The following is a 27,755-nucleotide window of genomic DNA, read 5'->3' as shown; positions in this document are numbered from 1 at the left end:
AACGTTTTTCTGAAAACGTTTCTGAACGTTTTCAGAATGTTTGGAGCCTCTCATAATCACCCAACTTATAGTTCCACATATAGACCTCCTTGATTACAACTTTTTTTTTTTTTCACTGCTTGAATACCTTCCAAACCAATACCTCATGATCACTCTCGTTGACGTCTGCGTGGTTAGCCTAGTGGCTTTGCGCTTCACAACCATATGCCTGGGGAAGGAGTGTCCTAGGTTCAATCCCTGTCAATGATGTGAAGAGCTCAAGGATCTTCCTCAGCCATAGCCAAGTTAGCCGGTCTTGGGCGTGGACAGCAGGGTTTTTTTTCTACCAGTTTATCTGGTGTTTTTCATCCTGCAAGCAGGCAAACCAGTCCGAGGACACACAAATTACAGTCAGGAATACTGACCCAGCCATAGGTCTGATTCGTCAGCCTATGCCAGTTCTGGAGCCCGGATAAAATTTTGGGGGACTAGATGGTACCGTGAACTCCCATATAAAGGGGAACGCTGCATCATCACAAGGAATTTATTTATTTTACTATCATTAATAAGTGGCAGTGATAATATCTCATTCACAACCACATCCTGTTTGGATATCACCAAATCCAACACTGGTAAACTTCATGTTGCTTCCATCACATGCTGCTTACGATAGTTATCCTGCAGAAACTCAACAAATTCACTTTCCTTGTTACCATACACTCTTTTTTTTTCCAATCCACATTCCTTTATTAGGATCATCTTCCTTTTACTTGCCTAATTTGTCTAAACATTTCACAATGAGTGCTCTCTGCTTTCCTTAGCTCATAACAATATCCTATTAGATATACTATTGCATTGATTTCAACTTCACACTAAATAGCTTCAAAATCTTCACATGTACTACTACTATTTTTCACTTCCACTCTTGAGGGACACAATTCCCCTGCACCTCTTCTCTTCACCTTCCTTCTACTCTTTCATAAAATTCTATGTCCTACCATTTCTAGTTCTGACAGTATATTATCAGTCAACCTCAGCCAACCAAGTTTCACTTATACCAATTATCTTTGGGCATACTGATTTGATCAATGCTTCAAACTTAGCCCCTTTATTTCTAATGTATACATTATACAAGCATAGCAATTCTCTGCTCTTTGAGGTCATGCCATGAGCACCACCACCACTCCATACTCTCTCTCTCTCTATCTCTGCCATAGTACACCTCTCTTCATCCTGACCATCCCCATTTCCCTGATTCTGACTCTGATTTTCATTCATATCCTTATGATATCTGCCATTTTGCATCACTCTGCTCTGCCATAATCACTTCCTCACTTTTGTATCCCTCTTCTTCCTGTCCTTCCACAATCTGCTTCTCAACCTCTGTCTGACTTTTGCTGATACTAATTTCACATGAACCCTGTGTATTCTTTGTAAATACAATCCCTCTAAATTACCAACATCAAACCCATTCTAATGCATTCCATCAGCTTTGAACCATTCTAACTTCATAAACTGAATACCCTTTGCCTGACACAATTCAGCCATCTTGTCATTCAGTATCATTATTCTCCTTCTCAGTTCACTATTTTCATATCTGGGCAACAAACTAACCACTTCCCTAATGACACTATTATCCTTCACCTCCTTTAGCAAGTTGAATTTTATATAAATCAGAATTTTCCAACTGAAGCAAAAAATAAATATTTGACAAACATGTAAGTAAAATTATTTATTCAACTGATTTTATGTAATGTACAAGAAAAACTGTGCTTCACAATGTACAATAAAAAGATTAAGACAGGTGCCAGTATTGTCCTATCAGGTGTCTTCTCACTCCAGGAGATTGACTACCATGTTTATTGTACAATGAGACGTGTGGAGAATTCATGACTAAACAAACACACATAATAACCACAGTAATAAGTTTTATCATCATCATCATCAAATTCCTGCCATGTACCCACACAGGATGTACAAGATATGATAGTACTACATGAAAAAAATTATATCATTACTAACTTCCTATCTACAATTTTCCTCCAAATCAGTCTGTTACTTGTCAAGACTCTAACATTATCAGATCTTATATTTCTATCGTCTAAGGCACTTTGTACCGTATCAATCCACCTGTATCTTGGTCTTCCTCTGGGTCGTTTTGCTGCCAACCTGGCAAAGAACACTTGTTTTGCTAATCTTTCCTCGTCCATTCTGTTTAGGTGACCATAACCACCTAAGATTAGCTCTGCTAACACATTCCTGGATGCAGACAATGTCAAGTTCTTTCCGAATATCCTCGTTTTTAATATGATATTGCCATTGATGCCATCTGTTCACGCCTATAATCTTTCTCAGGACTCACATATCTGCGGTCTCTAGTCTTTGGTCAAGTGTTTTACTTCTGACCCAGCTCTCGGATCCATAAGTTAAAACTGGTTTGAACACTGCCTTGTATACAGCTAATTTAGTGTTCCGACTAATTTCTCTCTTATTCCATATGAATTTATTCAATTGACTTCCCACCATACCAGCTTTGCTGATTCTGTTGTCTATTTCTATATTTAATTTGCCATCTTCAGTAAAAATCATGCCTAAGTAGCTGAAATGTTTTACTTGTTCCACAGGTTCTCCATTCACAACACAGTTGACATTTTCAATGATTCTGCCTATTTTCATTGTCTTTGTCTTTTTATTGCTGACCTTCATACCATATCTATTACAACAGCTATTCAATTTAGTCAGAGAATCTTGCAGACTTGTAGCGGATTTATTTAGAAGTATAACATCATCTGCATAAAGCAAAGAGCTGACATTAACATCTCCAATTTTGATATCATGTTTAATACCACTTTCCTTCATAATGTGATCCATATAGATAATGAATAACAGAGGGGATAATGTACTTCCTTGTCTCACCCCAGATTTAACATTAAACCATCTTCCTGTACTTCCTTCAATTCTAACTGCTGACTTACAACTCAAATAAAGACTAAGTATTGCTTGATATAATGCCCCATTGACACCATATAACTGCAGCGTATTGAATAGCTTCTCTCTTGGCACCTTATCATATGCCTTTTCCAAATCGACAAAACTTAAATACAGATCTTTGTTATATTCCCATGCTTTCTCGACTATTTGTCGTAAAGTGAAGATCTGATCCTGACAGCCTCTGTTTAGCCTGAATCCAGCTTGTTCTTCACCAAGCTTTTCTTCCACAATTCTTCTCAACCGTTTCTCAAGTATACTTGCATAGATTTTGTCAGGAACACTCAGTAGGGAAATACCTCTGTAATTCTCACATTCAGTTTTATTTCCCTTTTTATATATGGGTACTATGAGAGCTCTACTCCAATCATTGGGAATTCGTCCCTCCGTCCAGGCATTCTGAACTATGCAGTGCAGCTACTGTAAGACTCTTATACCACCATACTTGAGCATTTCTGGTCGAATATCATCTACTCCAGCTGCCTTTCCACATTTCAAGCCTTTGATGGCTTTTTCTACTTCAAGTATGGATATGTATTTCTGCCTGCATGCCTGGTCAATGTTTTTTACCACTGTGCTGTCATCACTGCTTGTTTCATTTAGCAGTTTTTCAAAGTAATTACTCCATACTTCAAGGATATCTTTTTCTTCAGTTTTCATGTCACCTTTATCATCTCTAATTCCTTTTACAGCACCCTTTCCTCCATTGTTAAGCTTCTTCAACAACCTCCAGAATATTTTGCCACCTTCTTGATATTTATTTTCTATATTCTTGCCAAAGTCCTCCCATGACTTTTATTTAGCTAGTTTTACACAGTGTTTAGCATTCTTGCATTTGTCTCTATATTCTCTAAGAGCACAAGCTGACTTATTTGACAGGAACTTTTGATATGCTTTCTTCTTTTCCGTCACTGCTTCTTTAACTTCCTGTGTCCATCAAGGAGGTCTGATTTTTTTATCCTTGCAGACAACCTCACCACATGCCTCTCTGGCAGAATCAATCAATATTTTCTTCAGAGTTTGTCATTGATTCTCCAAGTTTTAATTCCTTCTCAAACTCTTTCATTTTTTCTTCAATAATCTTTGTGTATTTTAGTCTACAGTTCACATCTGAGAGCTGCTCAACTTTTATTCGCTTTAAAACTTTCTTACATGTTATTCTTTTCAATATGAAATTCAATTTTATCCTGCTCAAGACTAAATAGTGATCACTTCCAATTTCAAATCCTCTGTACACTCTGGTGTCCTGCACCAGGTAGAAAACATCACTATCAACAATAACATAGTCAATGAGACATTTCTTATTCCTAGCCTCTTCTCTCCATGTGAATTTTTGCACATTTTTATGTTGGAACATGGTGTTAGTAATAACCAGTCCATGTCTTGAGCAGAAATCCAACAGATATTTGCCATTATTATTAGCTTTGCTCTTTTCTCCAAATTTTCCCAAAATATTTTTGTATGACTCACAATCATTTCCTACTCTACTATTTAGATCCCCAAGAAGGACCAACTTTTCCTTTTTCATTGTGTAAGTTGCTTTTTCTAAAGCCTCAAAAAATTCCTCCACTTCTATCTTAGTAGAACCTTCTGTGGGACCATAGGCACAAATAAGTCTCATTGTCCAGTTCCCCATTCTCATATTTGCCCACATTACTCTACTTGAGACTGACTGCCATTCAAGAAGAGCCTCGTATTTTGTGTTGAATACTATGGCTACTCCTTCTTTTCCTTGATTGTCATTGCCTGAATATAACATTTTGTATTTATTGCTCAGAAAGATCTCACCAGTTTTTGTCTTTTTTGTTTCAGTCACCCCTATTATGTATATCTGGTACTTATCTAATTCCTCAGCTAGCTCCATTTCTTTGCCATTCAGGCTTCTTACGTTGATAGTACCGATCTTTAACTCTGGTGATGTTTAGTTGGAGTTTGTTTTCAGATTTGTTCCAGTAGCTGACTTTTCGCTGTTCGCCCTGGTTCCCTGTCAAAAACAATGGCGGGCCTTGTTTAACCGGGCGACGCCCCAGCCGGCATAAAATTTTGTCATGTTGTACCATCATTTTTTATTTTGGTTTAACCAATAATACAATTTGGTCAGCTAAATCCCAAATTGCCAGCCCATCCTCGTTCGTTCAGTATCCAAGTAGATACCCAACAGGGTGCACCACGAGAAGGTGAAGATTGGACATTAGGTCAGAAGCCCTGGTTGGTTCTCTGCATTCATTTAAAGGCTATGTGGAGGTCTCCTCTCAGTTATACAGCTTTGACCCTTAAGCGCCCCGTAATAAGTTTTAATAGGTAAATATTTCATCCAAATTATCTTAGGACATCGTCAGTACAGTTAATTCAAACAATACAATTAGAATGCATGATTACAATGGAATCCCAATATGCATGCAGTAGCGTGTTATAGAATTAAATTACAATATATCTGGGGGGGGGGGGAAGATTACATTAAAATAAAATAACATATATAAAAATTATTTTACACAATTTTGTATGACAATTTCCCATACTTTACGAATAGCAAGAACGTCATTATGGTTTAGATTTGGTCTGTGAATTTTTGATTATTTCCAAGAATTGAAAATAATCAAAAATACAATCTTAAAGCAACTCAAAAAATCATCAAGCGCTTCCCCACACATCAACCTAGACAAGAACAAGCCCATAGGATTCCCATACCTTATGTCAAAGGCATCTCCAAACATCCTTCAAAAATTATGAAGAAACACAAACTTGCTACTACCTACAAACCAATTAACCAGATCTATAACTTGTTACCTTCTACTAAAGACAAACTCTCATCTCTGATGCTACCTGGTGTGTACGAGGTTCCATGCTCCTGTAAGACAGATCTACCTGTCTTACTATGGACAGACAGGTAGATCTGTTCATAAAGGCATTTCGGAGCATCAAGACCATATCTGTCTTATCAAACCACAGAAATCTGGCCTCGCAGAACACAGAGTTGAAAACCCAAACCATAGGATCCATTGCGAAAAGACCAAACTGCTACATAGATCTTTATATAAACATGAATGTTTATATAAAGAAAGTGCTGAAGCCCTACTTCATAGATCAAATCTAAACCGTAATGATGTTCTTGCTATTCCTAAAGTATGGGAAATTGTCATACAGAATTGTGTAAAATAATTTTTATATATGTTATCTTATTTTAATGTAATCTTTTTTTCCCTTGTAATCATGCACCCTAACTGTATGTTATTCCTAGTACTGATTGAATTAACTATACTGACGATGTCCTAAGATACTTAGGATGAAATATTTACTTATTAAAACTTTTTACTGTGGTTGTTACGTGTGTTTGTTTAGTCATGACTACCATGTGTCTCCACCATGTCCTATTCTGTGCCTCTCTGCTGCTTTCCTCATATTAGAGATAGGTCCAGTCTTCTATATTTTTCATCCACTCCAGTCTTTGTGTTCCTCTCCTTTTCTTACCCTCAACAGTTCCTTTGAGAAGTGTCATTTGTAGGCTGTTATGTCTCAGAATATGTCCAAAATAGCTGACTTTTCTGTTTTTAATTTCTTTCATCAGGCTCCTGTTTACGTCTACCATCTCTAGTACCTCTTCATTTGTCCTTTTGTCTTTTCATGATATCTTCATAATTCTTTGCAGTGTCCACATTTCAAAGGCCTCCAGTTTTTTCACTCTCAGATTGGAGAGTGTCCATTGTCTCTACTCCGTATAATAATGTGGGCCATATGTAGCATTTGGAGATTCTTAGTCTTGTTTTCAGATTTAATTCTCAATCTTACGAATGAAGATATTAATAATGGATGACAGCTGTTTTCTTATCTTCATAGAGTTCTTTGTAGCAAGCAGGCATATCATTCACCTCTCTGTTAACTTTTAAGAATCATTCACTGTCAGGATCCATCTTCTCAAACCTTGCCATAACCATTCCTCTCTCTCTCTCTCTCTGGTGGTGAAGTGTCATGACTCCTCATTTAGTTCATCTTGTGTCTATCAGCATTTTCTTCTCTCACTATTGCTGCTTGCAAGTCAATAACGACTTGCAAGCACTGACAGTGACGACTGACACAGAGGTTAAAAAGAACACTGACAGCAGCAGCCACAGGTCTTTGATTGGAAACAGTAGTAATGAATGATAAGCATTCATTCAACTACTGTAATTCATTGTCAGCATAAACCAAGAGAAGCCATCTACTGGAGGCTTATGGAATTACACCATCTATGTATTATTGCCATCCCAGTAGGGTCCTCCATTTATTTCCTATGGGTATGCAAAATATGTTTCCATGATTCTTTTAAGTTTGCACAGGCTGGCAAATATTTACGTAAAATTGAATTTACATAAGATGGAGAGTGGCTGTAATTAGTTGCTGCTATAGGCCAGGGAGTACAAGGGAGAATAGTATGAATTGGCAAATTAGCACAATTGGTGTAGGATGGGTAATTATTATGGGAAGGATGAATTTCAACTAGAGACATAGATTGGAAGGATGAATGGTTATATGGAGGGAAGGAAGTGGTATTTATATAGCTGATAAGTGATAATTACTTGAGACAACATGTAATGAAAGGGAATTGAAGTTCAAGAGTGATGGATCTGGTGATGGCATCAGAGAACTTGACAATAATCAAGATCACCTCCAACTGAGGAAAAAATCATGTGGTCTTGACTTAGGAGATGCTAGAAATGCAAAATTTTCCATTAAGAGATATGGCATATGTGGAATCACAAAGTGGACAATTATGATAAATTGAAGAGACAGCTTGGAGTAGTACTTGATGAATCTTTGGACTCCCTGGAGGTGTCATGTAATAATAATATATCAGAGAAGCATAATGAAGAGTTCCTGGATCTTCAATCTAGTAAAGACAGCAATTTTAAACAAACTATACTTGGTAAAATCACAAACAGTGTGCGACCAAATCAGCTAAAAATTAGCCCAAAATTCCAAATCTGCAGGAGCAACTTTCCCAGTCAAATACTGATGGAACATCAGTTGAAATTACCAATAATGAACCTCATATAACAACCGAACAGGTACAAAATGAAATACAAAAACATGCAACTTTCTACAAGGAAAAACTGGAGAAGAAACAGAAAAGCAAGTAAGACAACTAAAAGAACTTAATATGCAGACAAGATCATCAAAAAGGAAAGCTGAATTAATAAAAAATAGTGAAGAAAAACAAAAAAAAAATAAAAAAAGAACTACATCTAAAAGAAAAAGAAGTAATAAAAAATGTAAAGATGGAGAAGGCTATGAGTCATCAAATGAAAACTCTTCAGATTCAGAAGAATTTATGGATTATGAAGAACCAATTCATGCTAATAAAAAGAAAGCAAGAGATACAATTAAAGAAAATATAATAAAGTTTACTGCTTCAAAGTTTTCTCACTAGAGTTATCACCTACATGAAAAGAAAATAACCAGCTTCCAAATCAAAAACGAAAGGCATGAAATTAAAGTAATGGAAAGCAACTAGAAAAAAACTGGAAAACAGTTTACAAGAAGCGGATTACACATGCCATGTCAGATTGCTCCTTCACAGACTGAAGACCTCATTGGGTTCATTCAAAATTTAGAAGTTAAAGACTTACCAGTTGACACTTCATTAATCATAGCATCTCCTTTCTGTATTGCCTCATTAAATATACAAGTATTCCACAGACAAATTAAACAAGAAACTACATAGAAACCAATGCTATGCCATGATATCAAGTTTTTGTTTCTCCAAGAAACATACTTCTGCAGATATAAAGATATAAAAAGTTTAACAGATAGATATCCACTTCTTTCTTATTGGAGTTGTGGAAGATTTAACAGGGCTGGAGTAGGAGCTCTTATTCTTGCGCCCCCCCCCCTCCTTGGATCATTCTAATAAGGCCACCTCGAGGCAGTCAACCCAGATGGGACCAACCATCTGGGTATCAAAGTTTATTTTTCACTTGGTTAGACTATAATAAATTTAGTTTAATCCTTTATCCAAGTGTGAGCAAACAAAGTTTGCGCCTGAAAGTATCTTCATGACTGGGGTAATGTGGTACAACACCAGGCAACTCGTTGCAAAGGTGGAGCAAGCCAACATCATTCCTATCTCAGTATCTCCCATAATGCAAAACACATCTCCGTGTGGATATGTCTAATGTTATGCATTAAGGGAAGAGCCACTACCCAGACTAGTTTCGACCTTTATTGAGGTCTCTTCAGTGGGAGCCAGGCCTGGCTCCCACTAAAGAGACCTCAATAAAGGTCGAAACTAGTCTGGGTAGTGGCTCTTCCCTTAACACGTTTGCTACCAACTACGAATATACTCGTAGTTCGTATATGAGCTACACAAGCCAGCTACGAGTATACTCGCATGACGCTTACCGCCGGCAACGAGATTACCGTATTGGCCTGAAGAAGTGAAAATGCTTGGCTTGTGGAGCCAGCAGCAAAACTGTGTATACTCATAGATGGTATGTGCTCTGCACAAGCCAATTACGAGTATACTCGTATGATGCTTACCGTCGGCAACGAGATTATCGTACTGACCTTGAAGAATTGAAATTGCTCGGCATATGGGAACAGACTACGCCGAAGTAGCATGGCAGCGAACGTGTTAATCCATAACATTAGACATATCCGTAAGGAGATGTGTTTTGCATTATGGGAGATACTGAGATAGGAATGATGTTGGCTTGCTCCACCTTTGCAACAAGTTGCCCGGTGTTGTACCACCTTACCCCAGTCCTGAAGATACTTTCAGACACAAAGTTTGTTTGCTCACACTTGGATCAAGGATTAAACTAAATTTATTATAAACACCTGGGTATCAGTCATCTTTGAGCTTTAGTTTCAATTGGTCTTTTGGTTGTTTATCTATATGAGATTGGTGAAAAAGGAAAACTGATAGCCTTTGGCTATATGATGATATAAAACAGCTGAGGCCTTTTCTCTCAATTTCTCATGCTATCTATCTGTCTTCCTTTCTTCTAATACTATCAGGCTCTCTTGCACCCCTATACTAACTACTCTAGGCCTACGATGAGCAACCCTTTACTTTTTCACTTCAATAAAGGTCAAAATCAGTCTGCGTAGTGACCCTTCCCATAATACATAGCATTATACATACCCGTAAGGATATGTGCTTTGCATTATGGGATACTAAGGCAAGTGATGTGAAGTCATTAGCTTCTATATACGAGTTGCCCCATCCTGAAAATACTTCAGGTGCAAACTTTCTTTGCTTATACTTGGATAAAGGATTAAATCAAGTATATATAATTTCTTGGTATCTTTAATTTATAGTATAACCAAGTGAAAAAACTTCCAACAATTTTCCAAAGAGGTAGGCCTGCAGCATGGCATCCTATCACAATGCCTCTTTCAAACTCGGTCAGGTAGCTTCTTGCAGCCATTTCACCTGAACACAGTAGCACCGACTTGGGAGCATGATGTTCCTCCAATTTATATTGGCTACAAACATGTGACTTATTACATGACATGATGCACCTTACCCATGGAGATATCCATTGTCTTCTTTCTAAGCAGTGTACTCAAGAATGATGAAATTAAAAAAAAAGAAGAATTTCAAATCCTATTCGATCAGTTCCTCCAAAATGGTGACTCAAAAAAGTTACTTACTAAAGAAACGGTTATCTTCTGATGAATCGTTCCATGTAAACCTAGAAATGAATTACAAAAGCATGGTCTCCTTAGAATATGTTGGAAACACATCAAGAAAAACGGCCTAATTATTAAAATCACTGGCCTTCCAATCATAAATTAAAGATAGGAAGAAATTAATACTTGGTTTAATCCTTTATCCAAGTGTGTGCAAACAAAGTTTGCACCTTTCCATTGGTGTTATACAGTGATCAGCATTCATTTCAGAAAAATTATGGATTCTACAGCCGTGTTAGAAATAATTATTTTAATTCCTGATGTTTCGACCTTAATATTAATGTCATCATCTAAACTATACACACACACAGACACACACACACATATATATATATATATATATATACAGAGACAAGCTATATTACATTTCACATATGCTAAAGAGACAATGATTTGATCAATGGTTATTCTACTGGCCTGACCTCTAGTGAAAATAAAATTAAATTGAAATAATTAAATGAAATAAAATAAAATAAAATAACTACATCAAAGCTATATTCTATTTAAGACAACATCAGAAAAACATTCTTTCATATAGATAGTTTTATTACAGCAAAAATGATTTTCTAATTTAACATGACAATTATTATATTAGATTTAAATTAAGTAATCCAGGATTTTCCATATCCATTATAAATTGGTCCCATATTGCTGTATCTTTTTTTTTGCTTAGAATCATTCAGTGAATCGACTCCTAAAGGGGCAAAGCACACCTTTGTGTGTGTGTGTGTGTGTGCGCGCACGCGTTGTAGTAGTAGTCAGGGTTTTTTTGTTTATTAGTCATCACTAAAACTGCAGTGTGTAAAATTCTGGTCGTTAAAAAATATGTGTTCATGATTCGTAAAAGAAACATTTTTACAGCATGTGAAGAAATTTGTTGACTACTAGTAAAGTATTTTATTTGCTTTAGCTGTATACACAATGGAAAATATAGTTTAATAATTATATATTGGATTGTTTTAATTAAAAGCAAACAAAATGTGCTTTGAGGAACTCAAATTTATTTTTGAGATTACTTAATATTTTGAATTTTCAGATTTATTCCATCAGTTGTACCAAAAGCCACTTCAAACCAAAATTTAAGCTTAGGAGACATGGAAAATAAGTAACATATTTTGATCTGTAAAATAGTATGTCATTCAGTGAGTTACTCATTATACATGGGGGGGGGGGGGATTGCTAGGTAGTGTATTGTGTGTAGAGAGGAATTATTGCTCCTAAAGGATAAGTAACATTTTTGTATTTTATTTGAGAATATTAGGTAAATTATTGTCGTTTTAGTTTTAAATGAGTGTGAGATTGACTGAGCTAATCGGTTTGTATGCAAATGTTGTATTTTTTTTTTTAAATAGTATACTGTCAGCATAGCACCAATGCATGGATGAACAATGGCAGCAAAAACGTTGTCGGACAATTTTAATGTGTGGGATTTTATTCAGTGCAGTGTGTGTAAAATGTCTTCACCAAAAAAAATTAAACAATATGTAAAAGAAAATTGAAACTAAAGTGAGAATGTGTATTAAGTGTTTCAAAAGTGAGTGTCTGTTAGGTGATTAGAACGCAGCGAATAGTAGACAGTGAGTAGACAGTACCGAAGGTAGGATGGAAAATGATGTTATTAATGTTGAACATGTGGCTGTGGAAATAGAAGAGAATGAAATAGACATTAATAAAGAAATTGCACAATTGAATGTTATCCTTCAAAGGACAAAGCATGATGAAAAATTGCAGAATCAGTAAGAGATTAGTGGGGCCGAAAAGGGAAACAAATACACTGTCCAAAGGAATAATAAAGACACCGAACAAACAAGAAAAATAAGTTCCCAAGAAGCATTTATTTCCTTACTACTCAACTCCTCATTCCTCGTTACCTCCAAGCTGTCTCCTATGCTTGTCATAATCATCAGCCTTATAGTTCTACATATATCCTTTCCTCACAGAAGTCTGCATATGGCTAGCTACAATCCAAGTGATCACTTCATAATCACTCTCACCAACTGGAGGAAGGTGTGAAACCCCATTCACAATTACATCCTCTGATGAAATTATAACATCTAAAACTCTCGATCCTCACATTCCCTCCTTTACATACTGCCTGAGATATTTGTCTGACAAGAACTTGAGAAATTCATTTTCCTGTCAACCACCATCTCACTGCCTCAAAACCATTGCCACTATTTCTGTCTTTCGTATCTGCCTTATGTAGACATAATTCCCCTGCTATCATCAGCAGCACTCTCTCTCTCTCTCTTTGTCCTTTCTATCCTTGTGAAAAATAATGTACCATTTCTATTCCGATTAGGATATCATCTTCATTCAACCATGTTTCGCTTATGCCAATGATTTTGGGGAAAATAAACTGAATCAGTGAAACAGTTTCATTACCCTTATTTCAGATCACTGAAACACTTATTTCAGATACTCATAGCATTTGGAAATAAACACAGCAATTCACTTTAATAACCAGTCCTACCTGAGCCACTTTTTGGTTATAATTTCCACACCTCACCTGCCCTTGCCCAATCACCTTTATCACTGCTTACCACATACATCCGCTCAGTCTCATCTTTCCCACTCACATTTCTATCTATTTCATTTCTATGCTGATCATCCCCATACATACATTTGCTACTACTTCCAACATCCACTCCCCCCCCCCGTCTTACTGTCCACCTGGGCTCTTCCCATTTCCCTGTCCCTCTTGCATTCCCATTCTCTCACACAACTAGTTTCCATTGCCAAGCACTTCTACAATACACCCCTCCATCTGATTTTCCACTTCATCTCTTACTTCTGATCTCTTGCTTGCATTACACACTGCACTTCCCTGTAGCAACAGTTTCTCCAGTTCACTCACTCCAAAGCCATTCAAATGCAATCTGCATTTGAATGGCTTCAAATCTCCATACAATGCTATTCTCGAATCACTTGTCACCTCTTTTACTTTTTATTCTTTTATTTTGCACACTTTCATTTGTTTTCAATAATTCCATTCTTCCCTCAAATGCAAGACATATATTCATAAACTGCACTCCCTTCTCCTCACACAGCTCTGCTAGCATACCATTCATGATTCTGAATGGTATGCTATGGTATGTTAACACATTTCACAACACACTGACAATAACCTCGTGATATTCACCCTTACATTTGCTATGTCCACATTTTTCCCCAACAACCACCACTAATTCTCTTTATCCTTATTTCCTCATGTCCAAAGCATGAATTACCTTGCTCATTCTCCCTTCTAGATAGCAGACTTTATGGACTCTCTCATTAACCAATCTTCTAACAACGGAATCTCCATACAATGCTATTCTCGAATCACTTGTCACCTCTTTTAGTCTTTATTCTTTTATTCTATTCTTTTGCACACTTTCATTTGTTTTCATTAAATGTCTAATATCACTCTGCATATTCCTCATTTCATTTTTCATTTTGAATTACTGCTTCATCAAATCTTGTATCCAACAATTTCACTCTCTGTCATTCCAGTAGTCTCGCTACCTGTCGTTCTGCTGTACCTTACTTCCATTTCCTCATTTATACTTCTTTTCACTTCTACATTCTGGCATTCTTTCATTCCCTCAGTCTCACTAGCTTTCATTCCCTCAGTCTCATTAGCTTTCATTCCATTTCAGTTTGTTTCATTTACATTATTTTTCATTTCTTCAGTCTGTTTTGCATTTGTTAATTCATCTGTTTTTGCATTCATTAACTCATAGTCTAACAAAATGTTGCACTTCCTACAAATCCACACTTTCTCTTATCTACTGTTCAGTCTATCCACAAACAAATCTCTCACATTTTGCCACACATACATATTACACTCACAATATTGAATCCATTTTTGGAAAGTTTACATAGTTAATAGCACTTGATTTTTGCTGTGCTCTCCTAGTTGCACTGGTTAATGCTCATGTGGTTGAACTCATGAGTACCATCATTGTGTTTCATTCAAAGAAGGCAAGATTCAAAATTTCAATTAATAAAGTTAGTAACAATTCTCCTATGTCAAAAATCATGTAAACACACTAAGTTATCAAAAATAAACAGTACTATACTAAAATTTAAGCAACATTGCCAATTATTACACAAAATATAAGTACTATTTTGCCAGCCTGGTTGGCCAAGTGGTCAGCGTATCCACTCTCCAGTCAAAAAGTGGAGGTTCGAATCCCGCCGTGGTCATGGATATTTGTGATTTGTCTGTGGAAATACTAGTGGTGGTAGTGGGCAGTAGATGACGTTGGTGTAGTTGCGGTTCGTTGTAGTTGGTGGATTGAATGGTGGAGACAGAGAGTTGTAGAGCAAGTGCCCTCCCTCGATGAGTCTGTTGACTCCCTGGAGGTGTCATATAATAATAATAATAATAATAATAATAACAATAATAATACTTTGCATAACACTATCATGAACATTTTAAGTGCTCTGGATGACAATTAGATAATGAGATTGGATTTGCTATTTAATGGAATGTGCTAAGGAAATGACAGTGCCACTGACCTAGTTTTATAATGATTCTTGCAGCTGCTCAAGTCCTTAGTACATAAAATATATATCAACCATGTTATGCTTCATATTCATGTCACAACAAAAGTATCTGAATACTATTTCTATTTTAAAAGAAATTTCCCACCAGTCATGTATATGTCAATATGCATTTTCCACTAGCATTCGATAAGTCTTCAATATACGTTTCTTGTACTCAACTATATCAATGCTCTCTTTCAGAAACAGTTTTCCCAAACCCTGGCACTTGCTATATAGCTTAAACCATTCACATTCAGCTGCAGTATTCAGACTGTTGGGCTTATGAACTGTTATTGATGTTGATCCTGATGTCTCATGACAGTAAACATGGAATTGACAGCTAAAGTCACCAGTTTTCCACCTTCAACACATGTTCTGCTCTCGATTTCCAGGAGTCCAAGAAGTGACAGTTGGGACCCAATATCACTGTTGCTCATTTAGCACAACAAGGGAGCACATGCTACTTAAGGATTGCTACAGATGCAAGCAACTCTTTCCTCCAGTCTTGACAGCATATCATCCTCAGACAACCAAGTTTCACTGACACCAGTTATCTTTCAGCATACTGAATTGATCAATGCTACAAACTCAACCCTCTTATGCCTGATACTCCATACAATTCCCAACTCTTTGAGACCATCCCACCAACACCATCACTCTGTACTCTGGTCGCTATAGTACACCTTTCTCTTCGATCTGACATCCCTGTTTCCCTGATCTGACTCTCTGATTTTTGTTCATATCCCTCTCCTCTCTATCTTTTTGTGCCATCACTCTACCTTACCTAATCACTCCCTCACCTCTATATGCATCTTCTTCCTGTCTTTCCAAACCTGCTTCTCAGCCTGTCTTTCCGACCTTTAGGTATGCTAATTTCATCTGGACCCTGTATACTCTTAGCAAACAGAAGCAACAATTGCAAACAATGCAACAATTGTTAAAAGTTTATTTTTCACTTGGTTAGAATATAATAAATTTAGTTTAATCCTTATTAAACTAAATTTATTAAATACAACAATTGCTCCAAATGTACAATGTCAAACCCATTCAAATACAATCCATCAGTTTTAAACTAGTCTAACTTCATCTCAAATTCATTTCATACATTTACAAATTGCATAACTTTTGCCTGACAAAATTCAGCCATCTTGTCATTCACTATCATTGCTCTCCTGATTTCACCATTAATTGTATCTGAACAACATGTTAACCACTTTCCCAATGACACTATTATTGTTCACTGCTTTATCAACTTTTTCAACTCCTTTTCCAAATTCCTTATCTCATTGTCCAAGTCGTTTCTGCCCACCACTCCCACTAACTCTGATGATTCTGATCTGGTTCTTGCCTTCCTTCCTTGCAAAGTATCAGATTTCAATGTACCAACCTTGAAAACATGTGTTATGTACCTTGTTATTCACCACACCTCTAATGATCGAATCTCCATACAAAGCCACTGCGTAATCCTTTGATACTTGCTACTTCCTATTAACCTCCTCTCAGTAATATCAGTCAATCACTTCTTCAGAGGTTCAGTGCCTTCTTACATGTGTTTAACTCCACTCTTAATTTTCATCAACTCTTGCCTAAAATCTTCTACTTCATTTCCATTATTATTGTCACAGCTTCCATCCATTTTCAGATTATTTCTGATGACAGTGTTCTCATGATCTGCCTCATTTAGACTTTATGGTAGGCATAGAAAAAGGCATTAGGGAATTGTATACAGATGACACTAACAAGCTAAGGTTTGAGATTGGACAGATTTTATATAACGCTAAAACTTCTCCTCCTCTGAATATTTCTTTACCTGAATTACAAGCTCTTTGTTCTTTATGCCAAAATAATAACATTTTAATAGCAAAGTCTGACCAAGAAAATGCAACTGTATTCATGGATACCACTGACTACAATAACAAACTTAATGTTTTATTGCATGGTGGATCCACTTATAGTTTAAATGATAGAGATCCTATGCAAAACCAGCTGAATGAATTGCTAGATCAAACATATTCCTTAGGTACTAATACTACAGAAAAGTTGCAGATTCACCATGCTCGTCCCCCATGTATTTATGGCCTTCCTAAGGTACACAAAGCTGATTAGTCATTAAGTCAAATAATTGATTGCATAGGATCTCCTACTTATTATTTTTCCAAATAATAAGTAGGAGATTTTCAAGATTTCTACAAAATTTTACTGGGAAAACCACTGCTTATATAAAAAATAGTTTCCACTTTAAAGAAAAAATTAAAGATCTTCATCTTCAAGAGTATGAAATGATGGTTTCCTTTGATGTAGCTTGAATGTTTACAAATATACCACTTTAGGAAACTCTACAGCTTTTACAAGTAGATTTCCCTGTCGACGTCATCAATTTATTTAAGTTTATTATCAGTGCCGGTTATTTTACTTGACTTGACATAATAAATTATTACAGTAGATTGAAGGTACTGTGATGAGTAGTCCTATATCACCTGCTTTCTTATTATTATTATTACGTGACACCTCCAGGAAGTCCAAGGGACTCATCGAGAGAGGGTGCCTACTCTGCAACTCTCTGTCTCCACCACTCAATCCACAAACTACAATTAATCACAATCTACACCATCTACTTCCCACCACCACCACTGGTATTTTCACAGACAATCACAAAGATCCAAGCCCACCGCGGGACAACCTGAGTAGTTCTGGACTGGTAGCCCAGTTCTTCTTGAATTCTGATGACTTGAATTTTGAAGACTTGACACTCAGGGTAGCCCCTGAGTTTCAAAACGTTTCAAAAACGGTGACATAAAAAGGCTTATCATTTTATGTATATATATAGGGTAGATATAACAATTTCCACAAAAAAAAAAAAAAATCCAGGGAAAAAACTTTGATCTCTAAGTTGAAATCTTCCATGCTGTCAGTATGCACTTCCTTACTGCCACCATTTTTGCAATGTTAACCAGCATGTAAGCAAAATAGCCAGAACTGAAGACAACAAATTTAACATGACAATACCACAGTTCAATGCCTATATTAAGTCTGGCTATTACACAAAAGTACTATTACAAAACGTTACACCATATATCATAGTGAACCTCTCACGATGAGTGATTAACGTGCTAGAAGTCTTATGGTGGTAATAATAATAATAGCTGTTGTGTCACTTTACTGCATAAGATAAAACTGAACTTCTCCATTCACTTGGGGGAGGGGAGGGGAGGAGTTTCTACAGTCAACAGGATCTGAATTATGTTATGTATCATTTCCCCCCCCCCTTCCCAAATGGTAACATGCATTGTATTGATTAAGCTAAGGAAGACCAATAATTAAAAGAATGCCACTAAGTTATCCAGAGAAAAATATTTGCAGTGACTAATAAAATTTAACCGGCTTACCTTATTGATTAGTGACATACAGAACAAAAGAAGTTCCATATCTATAACATCTCTTTCATTCAGAAGTTTCATAATGTTTGACCAGGGCTTTGTACCTAAAATAATGAAAAAAGAACTATGACTGCACAGCTTTTATTCTTTTTTCTGTCTTTTTATATTGCTACATCATATTATGTGCAGTTTTAGATTATTGCTAATGGCTGGGGGAGGAGGTTTGTAACAATTTCAAATTAATTCAAAGTTAAGGAGAACTATGTGGCATAAAACTGATATTGTTGATTTTCAAGAGGTTTGAATATACTTGTCAGAGCAGAAACTATTTGATAAGGGCAGATACCAATTTAATGTTGCAAAGTATAAGGTTTTGAAATTTAGAGGAAAGGCTGGGATGTTGTATATATTGAAGTAGATGGATAGAAAGAGATAAGGGATGTGTGGATGATGGTCAACAAGAATGACCTGAAATTTAGGGACTACATTACAAGAACTGTGATGACAACACAAAAGATGTGAACAACTGACATGTACATATAAAGATATTATAGTTCCATTGTACAAGGACTTGATAAGGTCACAGTATGAATTAAGAAATATGTATACAAATTTGTTCACCTAGTTTTCAAGGAGATGAAAAGGTTTTGGAAATGATCTGGAGAAGAATGACTATAGTAGTGTGAGATCTCTGGAATATTCAGTACAAGGATAGATTCAGGAAATACCATTTGTAGAGATCTTAGTTGATAATAGGAGAGGAAGGAGAGGCAATATGATTTCCACATGAATTAAGGGTTTGTACTAGAATGCAGAAGATAGTTTTCATAGAATGGAAGAAGATAGAAGCAAAATAAAAGTGCATCTCTTGAAATTGCATACAAAAGATGTGAAAAGTAAGTGAGTAAGGAAAAGGTTGTTGGTTTAGTGAATGGTGGGTAAGCAGAATGAATTGTCTGAATGTTATGAGTGAAAAAACAGTAAATGAGTTTAAGGTGAAGTTTAATGTATGTATTTTGATAGGTAGAGTCTCACTGTAAATGAGACTCTACCTATGATAATTATCATTACCATCAGACTATGAAAGCGACAGAGAGTGAAACCGCCAGAATGCAAGATTTGAAGAAAGAGTTTAGAAAAATGATTTGAAAAATGAAATTAGGAATATGCAGAGTGATAGCATATTACACAGTTAGTGGAAACAAATAAAAGAGTTTGAAAGAATAGAATGGAAGAAAAAAGAAGAGCTAAAGAGGTGACGAATGATTAGAGTATAGCAGTGTATACAAATATTCCATTGTTAGAGGATTGGTTAATGAGAGCCCATAATGTCTGTTATCCGGGAGGGATAATGAGCAAGATAATTCACACTTTAATATATGAGGAGGAAACAAGTTAGAGAATTAGTGGTGGTGGTTGTGAGAAAAAATTATTTATGTGGACATAAAGAGAATGTAAGGGTGGATATCACGAGGTTATCAAGGAAACCGAAAGATAACAGTATAGTGGGAAAGGTTGTCACAGTGTTATGATTATTGTTATTATTATTATCTAAACTTCATGGAGTCAAAGGACTCATTGCACAGGTCTATACTCTCTCATACCACAGATCGTCGAACTTTTCCCCTTGAACCCATTCAGAGTTTCTGCACTTACCACACTTTCAGACAACGCATTCATTCACCAATCACTCTCCACACAAAGAACTGTTTCACACTCACCTGCTCACACCCTCCTTAGACAGCTTCCATGGATGGCGTTTAGTTCTACCCTTGCTATCCTCTACTCTATGAAATATCTTCTCCATTAATCTGATAACAGCCCCTCACCAACTTATATGTCTTAATGATATCCCCTCAAAGCACTCTAAGTTGTATTCCCACAATCTCTCCTCATATCTGATATTCAATAGACCTGAAACTAACTTAGCAAGCCTTCTCCAGTACATCTCAGAGTTGCTGAGGTATGACAATGATGAATTGAGACGGAGAGCTAGAATCATGAATTATATGCTAGCAGAGCTAGCATACTATTTGTGATTCATGTGAGTAGAAGGGAGTGAAGTTTGTGGATATATATATCATGTATTTGAGGAAAGAATGGAATTATATAGATGTGGCAGATTGCATTTGAATGGCTTTGCAGTGGTGAACTGGCAAAACCGTTGCTACACAGAAGTGCAGTGTGTAATGCAAGCAAGAGATCAGAAGTGAGAGATGAAATGAAAAATCAGGTGAGTGGTATTGAAGAGACAGAAGTGCTTGGCAATGGAAACAGTAGTAGTAGTGTGAGAGATGAAGAAGGAATGGGAATGCAAGAAAACAGGGAAACGGGGAGAGCCCAGTTGGACAATGAGACAGGGAGACGTTGACGTAGTAGCAAATGTATGTATGTATGGGAATGATCAGCATAGAAATGGAATAGATTGGGATGTGAGCGGGGAAGTTAAGACTGAGTGGATATATGTGGTAAGCAGTGATAAAGGTGACTGGGCAGGTGTGGTGTGGAAATTACAACTCACAAGTGGCTCAGGTAGAACTGGTTATAGACCTAAAAGTGAACTGTGCTGTGTTTATTTACAAATGCCATGATTATTAGGAATAAGGAAAATTAAACTGTTTCACTGATTGAGTTTATTTGCCCCAAAAATGTTGGAATAAGTGAAACTTGGTTGAATCAAGATGAACAAGTCCCAAAGGAATGAAAGGAAGGCATAATTATTCTGGTTCACAAAGATTGTGATAAGGCTAAGGCAACAAATTATAGGCTGATCTGTATATCTGGAATTAGTTGAGGTATTAGAGAGGTTGATAAGAGATAGGATACAAAAGTGGGTTGATAGCAATGGTATTCTCTTAGCTTGTTAGCATGGGAACTGAAAAGCACAGTTTTATAAACTTGCTTATGTACTATAACAAGGTTAGAAATGTATTGGACAAGGGAGATGCATATACAGTGATATACATGGGTTTTGGGTTTTTGCAAAGAATTTTGATAGATTGCCACACAAGTTTCAAGTTGGTCACTAAATTGAAGCAGATGGGATTGTATAACAGACTAGTAAGTTGGAGAGGTGACTGGCTTTCAGATAAGTATAGAAATTTGTAATGGGGTACAGTATTCTGAATGATAAGTTGTTAAGATAAATATAAAATATTTATATAATATTTTATAAATATTATATAAGTTGTTGAAAGATAAATATAAGTTGTTGAGAGGTGGTTACAGGGTTGATACTGGGGAGTTCTTTCGCTTGGTTGAACAGCGGGAAGGAGTCATGACAAGGGGCCATCCCTGGAAGTTACAAAAGGAAACTGTGAGAAAGAGGGTGAGGAGTGGTTTCTTTGCATGGAGGGTGGTTGAACCATGGAATGCATTGCCTGATGGAGTGGTGAGAGTGAGAACGGTCAATGCATTTAAGGAGTGGTATGATAGACTTTGCATTTCCTAGGAGGGACCTCCCTTGGTGAGTCTTGATAGACTTGTGTTCCTTAGAAAGGACCTCCCACGATGAGTCTTTTGACTCCATGGAGGCCTGAATAATAATAATAATAATAATAATAATAATAATAATAATAATAATAAGTCACTAGTGATATGCCACAGAGGTCTGTTTGGGGACCATTGTTTTTTAATTTGCATATTAATGATATTGGGATAGGTTTAACTGGTGTGATATACAACTATCTGCAAATGAAGCAAAACTGGGGAGACTGATGAGGAATCAAACAGATGTTTTTGCCTTACATGAGGACTTCAAGAGATTGTATAAGTGGGCAACAATATGGAACTGTCAATTTAATATTTCAAAGTGTAAGGATTGGAAATTTGATAGGCAACAATAGTATGCAAAGTTCAAACTTGACTAGGAATTTCTGGAGGAAGTTGAGAGATAAGAGTCCTTGAAGTGGTAGTGGATAAGGATCTATAGTTCAGAAATCATATTGCACAATTTGTGAAGATATATCAGATTATGGCAATGATGCCAGAGTACCTTAACTTGTAGAAATAAAGAGGTCCTGGTTCCATTGTATAAGGTCTTGATCAGGCTTTGTATGGATTATTTTGCACAGATCTTGTACCCTAGTTTCATTGTGATGAGGATATATTGGAAATGGTTCAGAGAAGACTGACTAAGATCATAACTTGTCTTTGGGATGTGGGATATGAGGAGAGATTGAGGGAATGCACCTTGCAAAGCATTGTGAATAAGAGGAATAGCAAGAGAGGGGATATGATTGAACATTTAAGTTGATAAAGAGTACCATGTTAATGTGGAAGAAAGTTTTAATGGAATGGAAGAAAGGGGGGGGGGGGGGGAATAGAACAAGAGGACATAACTGGAAGCTATATAGGGAGGGTGTGTGTGTGCATGGGCATATGGAGCATAATGTTTGCATAGAAAGCTGTTGGTGAGTGAAATGCATTGCCTGATACTGTGGTAAATGCAAATACATCGTATGAGTTTAAAGCATGGTTTCATAGGCTTCGTGTATAACAGTGTTTGCCTCATGCAATGAGTGTTTTGACTTTATGGAGGTCCAGTGTTAATAATCATAATATTATTGATATTTTTATAATTAATGATAACAAACCACAATGAAGTCAAAAGACTCATTTTAGGAAGTTTCATGTAGTCAGAAAGATGTCATCATATCAGGACAGTAGATGCCGTTGGTGTAGGTGATGCGGTTCACTGCAGTTGGTGAATTAAGTGGTGGAGATGGAGAGTTGTAGAGTCCCTCCCTTGATGAGTCTTTGGAATCCCTGGAGGTGTCATGTAATAATAATAATAATAATTTTGAACACACTGATGCTTTGTGCAGATGACAGATTCATTTAAATGTTACCAAATTCAAAGTCATACACTTTAACCTAAAGAGATGAGATCACGTATACTATATTGGTGGAACTTTGTTTCCAGAATTAGAGGAAACAAGGGATGTTGGTGGAAGGTGGCCTGAAGTTAAGGAATTAAATTGAAAAAGCTATACAGATTACTCTGAATGATTTCTGTTATAATGTGAAGGACACTGACAAGTAGGGATAAGGAAATGATATTGCTAATGTATAAGTGATCAGGCTACATGTCAATTTCTATGCACAGATCAGGATACATAGATTATTATTATTATTATTATTATTATTATGTGGGCAACACCATGGAACATGTAGGCTCACTGAAGGGGGGGGGGCCTAAACATTTTGCTAAGCACTAACCAAGATTCACTCAATATCTGTCATACTTTGATTTGAACTCCTTCACAGACAAGGTGCCCGCCACAGACTTGCAAGATATTCTACTCATTTACCATTCCCTAAGCAAAAATCTATTACACCCTTGCTGACCACATTCCCTGTCCCAACCAGTTCTGTACAGAAAAATTTTCTCTGTGTCAAACCTATAAAAGCATTTAAATAATCTTCTGCCAATCAACCTCTTGCAGTAATAACCCACAAATCTTCAACCTATCTTCACAAGGAGTGTTCCACAGCTTGTCCCGACCTTGGTCATTTGCCTCTACTTCCCTCTTTGTTTTAACGAAAGCAATGTGATTAAATCTGTGTACAGCAGTCCAGCTGGTGCTTTATCAAAACTTTATAAAGAAGAATAATAATCTCCTTATCTTTACTTGTTGAGATGTTCTTCAATAACTGGGTAATCCAATAAGCTATTTTAGCCATTTTTGCAATATGTCCTCCCTATCCACCAACACCCCCAAATCCCTAAATTGCCTAAAGTACAGCCCCATCAATGTAATACCCAGTTGGTAATCTTTTCATCCCAAAATGCATTAATTAAACTTTGCCACATTAAACTGACAGCAATTCTCCTTGGCCCATGTTGTCAGTCTATTAAAATCATGGAGATTGCAGAGTTTCATGGATAGGAAGAAAAGAGGTAGATTGAAACCTTCAAGTTAGTTAAATGATTTTATCAGATCAATACAGAAGGAATTATAAAAAGAATGGAGAAGAAAGGAAGGAGATTCAAAAAGAAAATTATAAAAATATTATTATGGATGGCCTCTCATTCTTCCCTGGATGTTGTGTAAAGATGAAGTGAAGAAGGGTGTGGAGGAAATTTTTTATATTGAGAATGGCTGGTGAATGGAAAGCATTGCCAAAATTCATGGTGAATGCAGGGAGTGTAACTGATTTCAAGGGTCATATGATAGATATGTTGTTAGTGAAGTTATCCTACCATGATGAGTCTACTGACTCCATGGAGGTTATCGTAATAATATTAATATTATTAATCTTTCATATAATCTTCCATATTAACTAATCATCTCCATGGAGTTGAAGTGGGCTCACTGTTTAAGGCCCATCTCATAACTCACTATGAGAGACCCATGCTAACAATTATTACAACCACTTAAGGCAACCCATTCCATTCATTCTCCATTCTGCAAGGAAAAAAAACTAGTCCTCAGATCCTTGCTAATCACGCTTTTACTCAACTTCTAGGGAAGGCCTTCTTTTACGTGTATATTATACTTGAGAAACTGTATTCTTGTTTTAATCCTTACTCAAGTGTAAGCTAACAAAATTTGCAAATGAAGTACCTTTACACTGTATATAAAAGCTGTTGACTTCACATCAATTGTTCTAGCTTCCCATAATGCAAATCACACTTCCTAATCATGAAGATACTTCATGTGCAAACTATGCTTCCTTACACTTGGGTAAGAATAAAAACAAGTATATAATTTTTTGAGAAGTAATTACACTATATAACCAAGTGAAAAAAAACTCCCTACACTTTTTACTTGGCCCATTAACTATATATTGATAAGATTCACCTGTATCTATTATATAAAACCCCTAAAAGGACTATTATATCATCATATAATATGATAGTCAGTGAGTCTACATAGCTTAGTTGGTATAGATGAAGCCCTTTGGTTGGAAAGATGGATTTGATTCTCGTCCATGATGTGAAAAACCTTCATCTGGTCTCTTTTGATTAAAGGCAAGTTAGCAGGTCTCATATGGGGGTAGACAATTTCTTCACCCAGAAACTCAGGTTTTTCATCCCTCAGAACAGGGAAACTGGTCCTGTGAACACACACACAGACCTACAGCCATGAATACTTAAAATATAGAAGTGATAGGAGCCTCACCACATTATCCTTATGCCTATAGTCAACCATGAGTCACATCATGGTAGTCAACCTCCTGGATGGATGAATGTCATATTCATCATCATCATGAATATGACAGTCATTAAGAATACTATCCTACCTTACCATATTCTGGCTTTTTCAGAACTCTGAAATCCGGATACTGTTGTATTGAGCACATGTAAAGAGAAATAACCTTCTTTAAATTAAAGATGCCAAGAAATTATATTCCTGGTTTCTTCCTTTATACAAGTGTAAGCAAATAAAGTTTGCAAGTGAAATCTCTTCACGACTGGGATACTTGTATACAGTGGTGTAGCTAGAGCTTTTGCCGCCCCTCTCAATACACACCAAAAATACTACAAAAAGTCAAAACGACGTATAGGGAAATAAATTAAAACACCATGTTTATTTTTGAAGTAATACTTTAATTTCAACTTTACATGTTATTTTTCTTGTTTTTCTGTCAGCAAAATTGTCGATGACATTGGCGAAGTCTATTTCATAATAATATAGATAATTCTTCATCAATTTTATTTAGACAAACTCTCTCACAACTAGCAACACTTACAACAATTGTGAGAAAAATTTAGCATTTCCAAAGATTTTCATTTTTCCAAAGATTGTAATTAGCATTACAATCTTTGGAAATTAGTTCTTGAGACTGTATTTTAGATTTAACTGCAAAAGTTCAAAAAGGTTCAAAGTGCCACCCGGGGTGGACCGTCCTCTCTGCTCCTCCCTAGCTACGCCTCTGCTTGTATAAATGCTAATGACCTCACATCAATTACCTTAGTGCACCATAATGCAAAAAGCACATATCCTTAAGTACATTTATAATGCTAAGCATTATAGGAAGAGCCACTACCCACTCTGGTTTCAACCTTTATTGAAGTCTCATCAATGGGAGCCATACCCAGAAGTAATATATGGTTGAAGTAATGCAGAAGTCATATTTCACTGGATTAGCGATAGATGTTTTCACTTGGTTTGACTATAAGTTAAAGCTGCCAAGAAATTATATTCTTGGTTTCATCCTTTACCCAAGCATAAGCAAACAAAGTTTGCCCATGAAGTCTCTTCACGACTAGCTACTTGTACATAAATCTAATGACTTCACATCAATTGCTTTTGTTTGCTTACACTTGCATAAAGGGTGAAACCAAGAATATAATTTCTTAGAATCTTTAATTTATAGCATAATAACCAAGTGAAAAAACTTTCAACATCTGTCTCTAATCCAGAGTATTTTAGTAATAAGGTGTGACACCTTTTGACTACTTGGGGAGTCTCTATAAACTCAAGCAGTCCCTCGGACACTTGTCAATGAGTGACCCAAAGATCATTTAACTCATTACTCAGTGATGGCTCTGCCCAGTAGCAGGCTCATCCTACCACTGAGCAGAGCCACTCATATCTCAGGGAAAAGCATATGCTTCAGTGGAGACCACTTCAGCAAATTTCCACTATATAATAAAGGAAATTCTCCAAAAACTCAGGCAATCCCTCAGATCACTCTAATCTCAGTGAATGACCTGAAGGATCATTCAACTCATTGCTCAGCAGTGGTTCCACTCAGTGACAGGCCCACCCCGACCACCAAGAAGAATCTTCAATCGTGGCTCTGCCCAGTGGCAGGCTCATCCTACCACTGAGTGGTCCTGCTCAGTGGTGGGATATGATGACACACAAATATCCATTATATTTAAGTACAAGGTATATAAAGAAACAAAAATTAAGATACAGTTAGGTGAGAATGAAATTAATCAAGGTGTAAGAGAGGGATGTAGTTTGTCTTCAGCATTATTCTATATATATATGGGAAACAGCAATACAACAAGGTATCTAGATAACCATATGACTTGTTATCAAAATAACGATGTATGTAGATGAGCAGATTATGTGACAAGATAGTGAAGATGACCTTCAAATATCAATTTATGAATTAAATAAAATAAGACATCAATGGAAAGATTTCAAAAAGGAAAGCAAAAATAATAGCATTTAAAGGCAGAGATTATATCTGATCAAACATAGTCATAGAAGATAAAATAACAGAACAGGTGACAGTTTTTTGTTG

At 36.4% G+C, this 27,755-nt stretch overlaps 1 protein-coding gene across 1 annotated transcript in view; it reads right to left on the bottom strand.

Moving 5' to 3' along the window:
- LOC150100865 (uncharacterized) overlaps positions 1–27,755 on the bottom strand; it is a 583,033-nt gene that overhangs the window by 374,585 nt on the left and 180,693 nt on the right. The window contains exon 10 of the mRNA XM_090401746.1: positions 18,558–18,652. Coding sequence (XP_090257872.1) covers positions 18,558–18,652 — 95 coding nt within the window. The remainder of the gene's footprint in view (positions 1–18,557; positions 18,653–27,755) is intronic.

The sequence above is a fragment of the Typopeltis vanoorti genome, chromosome 12, assembly GCF_054136105.1.
Source record: "Typopeltis vanoorti isolate ZY-2024b chromosome 12, IOZ_Tvanoo_1.0, whole genome shotgun sequence".
NCBI classification, from domain to species: domain Eukaryota; kingdom Metazoa; phylum Arthropoda; class Arachnida; order Uropygi; family Thelyphonidae; genus Typopeltis; species Typopeltis vanoorti.
The sequence above is the reverse complement of the archived record's forward strand: the minus strand, read 5'-3'. Positions and strand labels throughout refer to the sequence as shown.